This window comes from Pundamilia nyererei, unplaced genomic scaffold (assembly GCF_000239375.1).
Source record: "Pundamilia nyererei isolate P.nyererei 1_Seehausen unplaced genomic scaffold, PunNye1.0 scaffold00041, whole genome shotgun sequence".
In the NCBI taxonomy this organism is placed as follows: Eukaryota; Metazoa; Chordata; class Actinopteri; order Cichliformes; family Cichlidae; genus Pundamilia; species Pundamilia nyererei.
In genome coordinates, this window is record NW_005187442.1 from 1729794 (window position 1) to 1740128 (window position 10335).

The window sequence follows — 10335 nt, forward strand, 5'->3', positions numbered from 1 at the left end:
ATAATATAAGCTCTGGCGGACTTGGTTCTATAGTAGGTCTTAAGGGTTAAATAAATATCGTCAAATAATCGAGATCTCAATTTCAGTGAAAATAATCGTGATTATCATTTTTGCCATAATCGAGCAGCCCTATATAAAATTAATTCACAATTCATTTAACTCAGTTCAATTCAGTTGAGCTTTATTCATATAGCACCAAATCATAACGACAGTCGCCTCGAGGCGCTTTAAACTGTACGGTAAAGACCCTACGATAATACAACAATCAGACGACCTCCTATGAACAAACACTTGGTCACAGTAGGATGGAAAAACTCTCTTTTAACAGGAAGAGAGCTCTGGCAGAGCCAGGCTCAGAGAGGGGCAGCAATGTGCCACGACTGACCACTTATTTTGTAAAGTTGTTTTCCGATTCAGTACACAAAGACGCACCACGTCTTCAGTATCAAGCCTCAGTAGCAGCATGATTTCCCCATAGCAGCTGAAACTGTACGAACAGAAACATCAACTTGAGGCCCAAATTTTTATTTCCTTAACCCAAGCATGTTAAACAGTTACCAACAAGCACTCATGTTTTTGTCTCAACTTTGATCTTTTGCATCCACATGGCAAGATCAAAGTTTCACCTTGTTAAAGTGACCACACACACACACCCCTCGACAGACTACTGCTCTTGTCTTGCAGAGATTAAGGGCCATCAGGGGAGCATCGACCTGTTATCACTGCAGAGGTTAAGAGTAAGGGCATTAAAACCACTGTCAAACGTAGACGTGGCACCAGTCCTGAACTAACTTAACGGTCACAACACAGATGTCAGAGCATCCTGTTATTTCATAAAGGTCATTTTAACTAGGTCACTCACTCACACACTCTCACACACTCTCTCACACACTCACACACTCTCTCACACACACACACACTCTCTCACACACACACACACTCTCTCACACACTCACACACTCTCTCACACACTCACACACACCCCAACCAAATACAGTAAAATAAAGCACTTCAGTTCCTTTAAGGTTTCCCAATATGAACTACTTCTGTAGTTCATATTATATCATACTGCATGACGTAGATATTCAGGTATCTGAGGTAAATGTAGGCCTTTTTAATCCACTACATTATTCACACATCAAAATATTCCCACCAACTGACAGAGCGACATGAAACACAAAAACTCTTATTTATAAAAAACAAAACAAAAATAAAATAAAATAAAAATCAAATTTTGGTTTTGCTCCAAGCTGCATATTTGCATCAGACACCTCAACTCTGTCTGTCAATAACGAGTGCTGATAAAATCCCAGTGTTTCCCTTTTCTAATTTTAAATTTACAATACTTAAAACTCACTGGATTTAATTTCATTTAAAGCTTCAAAAAAGGCCGGGAAGTGAAGAAGGGTTAATAGAAACTGGCTGGAAAGAGGGGAAAAAAAATAAAAACAAAAAACTCCTCGCCACCTCTCTAATCTCAGAGGTACATTCTTCTTCATGAGATGAAAGCAGCTAGTCCAGTGCAGCCTGAGGCACAATTATCAATGTTCATCCAGCAGTGGTGACGTCTCAATTTTGCACAATGACCAACCAGTCAAGTAATATTGCGTGTCTAATCACTGGTAACAGAACAAGTTTCAGCGAAAAACATGAGAAGCACTGGTGAGAAGCTGATACGCATGAAGAAGAAGAGAAGCTTTAGATGTTAACAAATGCAGGACTTTTCCATTGAGGCACTGCTAATTCTACTGAAATATCTGACTACTCTGCTAATGAGCCTCTGGACGAGGGTTCACTATCGAGTGGAGCAAACACGGGTGGGGGGATGCTTCCTTTAATGGGTTTCTATAGCAACACTAGCCCTTTGAAGACCCTAAGCTTTAGGAAATAAAACTATGCCTTCTACTCCTGTTTTTTTTTTTTTTATTGCAACATGCAATCTATAATCACAAAAACACTCATACTGTTACAGGTAAGACACATGAGACGTACTCTGATCCTGAGAGTAATGTTGGGACATTAATTAGCACACAGCGTGTATGTAATATGTAAGGGCTCAGAGGGGGGAAATGTGTCATATATTTTAACAAAGCTATATGTGCAGTTTGCAAGCTCAACACTTCTATGTGAGTCTGGAAAGCCAGGTGTGTGGCTCAAAAGCACCCATGTGATGACCAGGCAGACTCCCGAATCCGTAAATCATGTCACCTTTCAGATATTTTCTAAACAGCAGCTTTCAGAAATGTACACAGCAGCAAAAAAAAAAAAAAAAGGAGGACAAGGTACATTTAGAAAGAAGGATTTCACCATATTTAACACCCACCACTGCCCTCGTTCGGCCTCTGTACACCCACCTAGCTCTCCCATCTGCCATTCACAGAGAGCTTATGATGCTGCAATCTGGGAGGCTGAGATTATACGGAGAGAGGGCAGGAGACACAGCGAGGGAGGGTGGAGTTGAGGGATGAGGACTGGAATAGTGAAGCAGAGGTGTTCAACATGGATCCATCTACATCATTACCCAAAATTCAGCTGCCCGTTGTGTAGCTGAAGCTCAGAGGGTAGCCAGCACCTTTGGAGCCCCCTTAAAGCGATAACACGAGAGGAAGACAGCAGCTTATAATGAAGCTCAGTTAACACAGAAACAGTCAGGCTGAAGCAGTTAACTGCAGGATCCCCGACGCATCAACACGACCTGCCTTCTGTAACCGCTGGACCTGAATGCACCCAAACTACAGCAAACATCTAGCTGACATACATATCTCGCGCTTAGAAAGCTGGAAATAACTAGAGGAAAACTAAAAATACCCAGCATCTCAAAAAGAGAGACAAACAATAAACCATTTTTATGCTGCTGTGGTATTGAGTTAATGGGTTTTTTGCTTGTGGGATGGGGGTGTATGCAAAAAAAACAACAAAACATAACACGACCCGCTAAATGGGTGAAATCACTCTTTTACTAAGCTGAGTGGACAGTCAGAAATCTCTCTCTCAAACAGTCTCCCTGCTGAATCATGATAATCCTACAGATGACTTTCAACTTGGTGTCACAGCCGCTTACTCTGTATGTAAGGCAGCATAATAGCACAGCAACGGTGGGCAACTAATTTTCCCAAAGGGGGCCACATTAGAAACTGTGGAAGGCCACACCATACAACGAACTCAAGTCTGTTCAGTATTAATGTTATAAACTACTACTGGTAAGAGTAGATGGTACAATTATAAACATGATGCGGCTTGGCTAGCAGAGGTTCAGATGCCCCTTCCGGCTCTGCATCAGTCAAGCTCTTGTAATGATGATTCAAATTATAAGCCTTAAACTCAGCAATCAGCTATCCACAAACAAAACACACAGCTTCACCACTGACTTCTGCATTACTGTTTGTTTTCTTAATTTAAGTTGACATCTTTCAGGGCTAGCAAACATCTTATGAATGTTGTTTCCAAGGCATTTACAGTGAAGGTGCATTCACTTGCACGCATCTACATACGTACATTTAAAAAACACCAGTTGCCTTGGAAATAAACATTGCTAAAGTTGTATTGTTATTTCATACAAAACGTATCATCACACCACGTGTTAACTAGGTGTGCAACGATACACAAAATTCATTTCTTCATTTATTTTAGTTCAACTGTACTACTAGCTTTGATTTTGACTATCCTTGTTAAAATATGACTCAAGGTGTTTAGTGTTATGGAGGGAAAATACTCATCAGTCCATGTAATCCCTCTAGAATCCTGCATCCTGAGTATCAAGTGGAGATGGGCTTATTTCCAGCACCATATTTTGTTTTTGTGCTCTGAATCATGCAAAGCTACCATCAAAGTTTAAAAATAATCATTTTATATCTTATACTTGGACTTGGCACAGATCCTCTTAATTTATGTGCCCAAGATGACCATTTTAGGGATATCTGCTCTCAGTGGAATATTCCAGAGCCAAGAATTACAAAAAATAAAAACTGCCTGAAAAACGGCAATCTTTCACGGCATTCCTTATTCTGAATTATTTGTAGCCATGACAGTGATTAAATGCTACTCTCACAATAAAAATTCCCCTTAACTGACCCAGCAGAAACACCGCTGTAGGGCGGCACTTGTCCACCCGCGTCTCCTATTCGCATCACCAAAGTGCATCGCATTGCTCACTCCCCTACAGCGCTCCCTTGATCAGCAAGGAGATTAATCCTCTTGTTGACTCTGCACCTGTACCAGCATGGGTCTAAGTTGTCTATGATCAGCACTGTCTGCACGGCATGGAACTGAGTGCGCACGCTTGTAACAACTGTAGTCGGGTGGCTTCTTGTCCATCCCCTGGCTGCAGAGATGCTGACAGAACAGGGGAAGCTGATTGTATCGATGGCTGATTAGAGAGTCTCGGAGGTGGGGAAGAGAATCCAGCATCCCCTCTAATTACAGAGCTGATGAATTCTTAGTCGCAGACAAAGTGGGCAGAGGGGCCTCTCTAGAGAGGGGGCGATGGGCCAGGGTTCATAAATCAACCTCTATCACACAGAGGTGTAGACACACACCTGAGCTGTTTGAGGAAGTTGTTCAAGGCAACATTTAGGCTCACTGTGACTTCTACCTGATGACTACTGCTTTGATGCCTGGATACATCTTTTCTGATCTACCCTAGGGGATTATATTCATCTTGAACACAGTCTACAGAAAATCTAATCCTGGCCCACCTTCACTTTATCCTCAAGTGGATAGAAAAGCAATAGAGAGGAGAATCTGAAGGGCAAAGAGAGCAGGACAACGTGGAGTGACACCTGCATTTGCTTTTCATACGAAGAGGAATATTCTTAAGATGGCAGCCATATACTGTAGCTTATTTCTACATTTTGTTTTTCCCAGATGTATTTTTTTAAACACCCGGACATCGGATCCTGATTTTCTCAATATTTCACATATACTAAAGCCTATCATAGACAGGTACTGGCACATCTTTACTCCAAAGGGGGCAGTCGTTAAAGAGCAAACATATAAAGTCTGATCTGTTTTTTGTTTGTTTTTATGCTGCTACAAAAGGTTCAGCCAAAAGCCAAATCAGACAGGTATGAAGGGTGAAAACTGAAGGCATCTTTTAATTCTTTAATGTCAGAATTTTACAGCAGTGGTTGAACCTGCCTCGCAAGGGAAAACTACTTCCACTAATCCCAAGAATATTTAAAATTCATGAGACACATCCACAGTAGTATTAAACCCAATGTCCACACTAGTGGGGGTTTTAGGAACCCTAAAACAGACTTTTTAAAAAATGCTGCTGACCCAGTTTCAGCTATAATTTGAATTATAATTTAGTCTCAAAAGGGCAGAACTGGGGACTTTTGGAAACTATGAAGCACACACCCACATTCATTTCCTGATTAGATCTTATCAGTCACACAAATTAAGCCAAAACATTATTATATCAAGGCTCACATACCATCTGTGAATTCATCCCACTTGTGTGTGCTGCTTTCCCATAATGATCCCATAATGCTGCTCATACTGCACTAATGTGTCACCATATTTGCTTTGCAATGATTCCCAACGTTAACAGGTTTTCTGCCAACATGACTGCCTTTGCATATAGGCTCCACTTAAGGTCCAAGCAAAGTAATCACTAGTCTTGTACTCATTGCTCTTCTTCCTGTTTTGTCTAAGCAACCAACCTCCTGCTTCCTGTTTACATTGGCAGAGCATGTCCAGTGAATACTAATGCTCAGTGTCCTATGTCTACAGGTGTGTATTAGGATGGCCAGACTATTCCTGACACTTTGCTAAAATATTATCTCACTAATATTACAATATTAACATTTGCTAAAGGCATCACTATTAGCATACTGTGAGGTAAAAACGGAAAGGCAAAGTTGGGTTGGTGCAGCTGCAGCTGCTTTGTTGCTGCTGAAGAAAAGAGTAAATCGAAGTTTATAGTCACCACATTGGTGGTTGCGTGTGCCACCTTGTGATTTCGCCACAGCCCTGTAACCATTCATCCTGTCGCTTGAGGTGCAGCAGACTCCCTGCAGTCTTCTCCTGATTGATGAGTGCCACCTCTCAGAAAAAACGCTTACGCATCAGCAGCGGCACAGAAGCAGATAAAGTCTAAACAGAAACCAAAGAGACTGCTTTTGTCTCTCTCACATCTTTTTCCAGAACCTCTCACCTTTACTGCAGTATTCCCCCCTCCCTGTAATTTGACAATCTCTGAGCTTCTGTACTAAAATGACATTTAAGTGGCAATAAAGACCAACTCGATCGCACACTCGTGCCTCCAACTAAGACATGTTTTCCAATTTACAACCAGAACGACGTAGTACTTCATCCAGCTCACAATTCATCACATTTCACAGGTTATTGCACATTAAATGACAAATTTAACCTCAAGCACAATTTGGGCGAAGATCCATCAGGTGGCAATTGTGTGCAAGTTTCATTTGTGCATTGTGGACAGGTCGACTCCTTGATGTGGTTTAAGCTGAGCCATCTTTCATCAGGACGAGCTCAAAATTGAAATGTGAACAACCAGTCGAAAAGACGCACAAGTGGTATGTGTACCAGTAGCTGTGATGTCACTTTTGGTGCATACTGCACTTCTTTAAAGTGAGAACAGTGAGCATAATTCGGTGTAAAAAGACACCAAAGAGTTGATTTCCTATCTTTAGTAGGAAAAGAAATCAGCACAAGCCATCTGCCAATCCAAACAGAGTTGAACATACATATGCAACCAGCTTAAGTTCATTATTATCTGTACGATGGCTGGACCCTCCCTCAAAAAAAAAAAAAAAAAAAAAAAAAAAAAAAAAAAAAAAAAAAAAGGGAAAAAAGAGAAAGAAATAAACCTCTCAAAACACTTGCTTGGCATAAATTTATGTGGGAGTCGGGACTAAAATAAGAGCACCAGCTACAACACTCAAAGAATGATGAGAAGTAAAGAACGAAGGGTCAAGAATGTGACAGTAAAGAGCAAAACATGCTCAGCTGCCAATGCTACATCAAAGCTATGCAAGCACCTGCAAAGACCATGCTAGCAGCGAGGCCTCAGGTTCAGAGTGATGATAAAGGGCAGCATCTGACCCAAACCAGACAGGCAGGCTGACTTCCATCAGGCAGCAAATGCAAACATGAACAGGTGTACATTAGCACCTGTACTTGTTTCTACAGTGGAAACACTGACAACAGTTTTCTTTACTAAATTGGGGATTTGCATGATGTGTGTGCATATAAAAAGTTAATGTACACGATTGCAACTGTTAATTCTGAAGGTGCTAATACAGAATAATACAAAAGTAATACAAAGGTGGTGCAACAAACTACTTTCTACAGGGAGTAAATACGTAATACTCTTTACCCAAAGTGAAGAGTAAAGAGTATTACAAAATACACAACTTACAATACACACAAAAAAAACAATGTGAAATTCAGTGCTCTCAAATTTACAATCACAAGTGGATGGATAACAGCTGAACAGGTACAACTGGATCTGAATGCTAACATTCTTCTGGCTGTTAGTTTTAAGGTTTTATTTTTTAAAGTTTCCTAACCCTTTCACACTTTAAAAACAAAACAACACAAAAAAAAAACCTCAAACAGAAATGTGAACAGCAGCCTGATGAGATAAATCAGCAAATTTAATAGCTTTAGGGAAATAAATAAAAATCCCTGAACATCTTAAGATAGACATTAAATGTCTGATACCAGTGCATTTATAGCTTAAGTGACTTGATTTCAAGCTTATTTTTATTTTGTTAAAAAAGAAAAAACAACAACTTTTGTTTGCTGGGAAGACATAAGGAGGCGGCCTATGTGAACTGAATGACAGAACTGACCTTAAATAATGACCTGAAAACACAACAAGCACAGTAACACTGTGGCTGATCAACTCTCTCTGCCGACACAGACGTAACTTTGTATTTATTTTAGTGTTAATATGCGTATTAGGATTTTTATAACTGCACTGGCAGAAGGGAGACTGACAAAATAGTGTAACAACTGTGCGGTGTACATATGACAACAGCACTTCAATTAACAACTAACATGTTCAAGATTCAGCAACATGGGCCTCTCCCTACATTGCGCTGTCTGATTTTGTGATGTAATGTGATTTTCATGCGACAAAGTCTTTGCTGCACGCGTGCTGCAAAGTACATTTGCATTGTGGTTCTGTTTTCCCTCCTGTGAATGTGACAGATTAGTTTACTGTTCCCTGCATCTCATGTGAAAATGCTAAAGGTAAATGGAGAGTTTAACGATCCAACATTTAACTCTTACCTGTAATGTACATGTGTGACTGTAGGAGGCCTGTAGCCAAAGATCCAGGTCTGGATGTCCATCGGTCTTGCTTTGGGGTACGCTATGGTCATGTCTATAACCCACTGCAAGCCTTTACGTTTATTAGCTGCCAGGGAAGAAACACAAACGCAGAAAGTGAGAAGAACTGGATAAAATCAGTCATCCAAAAACGTTCACCGACACTTCAATAGCTGAGATCATCCTGATTTTTCCGCTTTAAGACCGTATCTGTAATCAGAAGGTTTCCTAAATAAAATACCAAAGCATGCAAATTAGGGCTGGTTACCTGCCAAAATGACTGGTGGAGTACCAGCTGAAGTCCCTGTTTGACAGAACTTGGCTGGCAGCTATGTTTGTGAGTCATAGCAAAGGAAACATTTTCACCTCTACAGCTAATCTTTCATAACATGTTTTTCTATCAGCGAACTCTTACTGTTGTTGTTACTTTTAGTTTTAATGGAAAAGGCAAGAGGAAAAAAAATAGACGGGAAAGCGGGGGACGACAGATGGGGGAGGGAATGCCAGACATGCGATTGAATCTGGGAGTCAGCTGCAGGGTGCATGTGGGTGAGTATTTAGTTGCATTAAGCAGGGTCAAGTCTGTGCTCACCTGCTCATAATCACAAAGACAATAAAATAAATTAAGTGATGTGTGTAAGGCCAATTTGTCGAACCTACACTCAACTTCCTGCTTCTTGTTATTACAGGTTTGGATATGACTCTAACATTACAGCGATGTGAAGCCTTCCACCCTGCGTTCCTTCTAGGAAAAAAAAAAAAAAAAAAAAAAAAAAAAAGCAGAGAGAGCAAAACACAAGCCAGTCTCAACATGTCCTCAACCTGCTTCTTCCATCACTACACAACGAAGAAGTTGAAAACAACAACTGACACTGGGAATCAAATTAACTTAACGGGACTGCAAAACATAAGATGATGGTGTGAAAAAGTGCTTTCCCTTAAGCTAATACTCGGAACAGGCTTGTCAAATGTAAAACAGAGGAGACCAGCAGTCTGAGCTGTAAAGCAAAGCTGACGTGGAGCAGTGCAGCATATTTGACTGCTAAGGTCGCAGTCCTGTCTGCTGTTACTGTGCAGCGAGCACTTCCCCCTCAGAACACACTGGCGTCTTTATGGGAAGTAAATATGCCGTGTCACAAACTGGAGCTAAATTTTACAGATGACTGACTACAGCAGTTAGAAAAAAGGGAAATAATGCAAACTAGTTATAAATGATGGGAACAAAATGCAGAGAAAAGCAGGGAAAGGGAGTTAAAAAGTGCAGCAGAGACGTTATCAAGTGGAGTACAGACAGTTACACTTCACGTGTTGCTCTTGTTTAGGTGACCTGTCAGGTCAGTACAAATCAATAAGGTTATGTTGACAGGAACAGGTTATGTTGACCCGTTACTCTAGATATGTTGGCAAATTCTACAAACTAAATTGCCAAAAGGTAGGCATTTAAAATTTAAACATGTTTAATTTTCCTTGTGAACTGCAAAAAGTTTAATTATCACACAGCAAAAGTTTAGCTGCCCCCAGAGACAATCAAGCCAGTGTTTCTTCTAGGGTGTACTCCTGTTTGACTGCAGAATACTACCAGAAAGATTGTACCATTTTACAACGCTACGCCATCGGCACAAATCAGCGTCACGGAAGAGGCATTCCCACCTCGAAACAAGACTGAAGTGGAAAAATATCTATTTTTTGCAGTGACTATGAGGAAACAAATATTCAGAAAAGAAGAATTTTATGAAGAGAATAGCCCTCCTCAACTGTTAAATATAGGGGTGCATTAGTTTGGGCTTGTGTTGCAGGCAAAGGCTCAGGAAGCATTTCACTGCTAAAAGGGAAAAAAAATGGATTTAATAAAATACCAGCAAAAATCTGACATGAAAAAATAAAACAAAAACATCACAGTGTCCAAAAGTTTAACTGCTCCTGTTGTTCGGGTGTGAGAAGTATGAATGATCAGCACAAAGTGGTAAAACACTAACAGGATTGAATGGGTTACCCAGATAAAAGGCATCCAGATATGCTTCAGTTTCAGTAACA

At 40.5% G+C, this 10335-nt stretch overlaps 1 protein-coding gene across 2 annotated transcripts in view; it reads right to left on the reverse strand.

Moving 5' to 3' along the window:
- Positions 1–10335, reverse strand: part of lpgat1 (lysophosphatidylglycerol acyltransferase 1) — a 63232-nt gene that overhangs the window by 12770 nt on the left and 40127 nt on the right. For both annotated transcript variants that reach the window (XR_311686.1, XM_005731078.1), the window contains exon 6: positions 8263–8389. Coding sequence is in view for 1 of the 2 variants with exons in the window: in XM_005731078.1 (XP_005731135.1) it covers positions 8263–8389 (127 nt within the window). In the remaining variant the exon portion in view is untranslated. The remainder of the gene's footprint in view (positions 1–8262; positions 8390–10335) is intronic.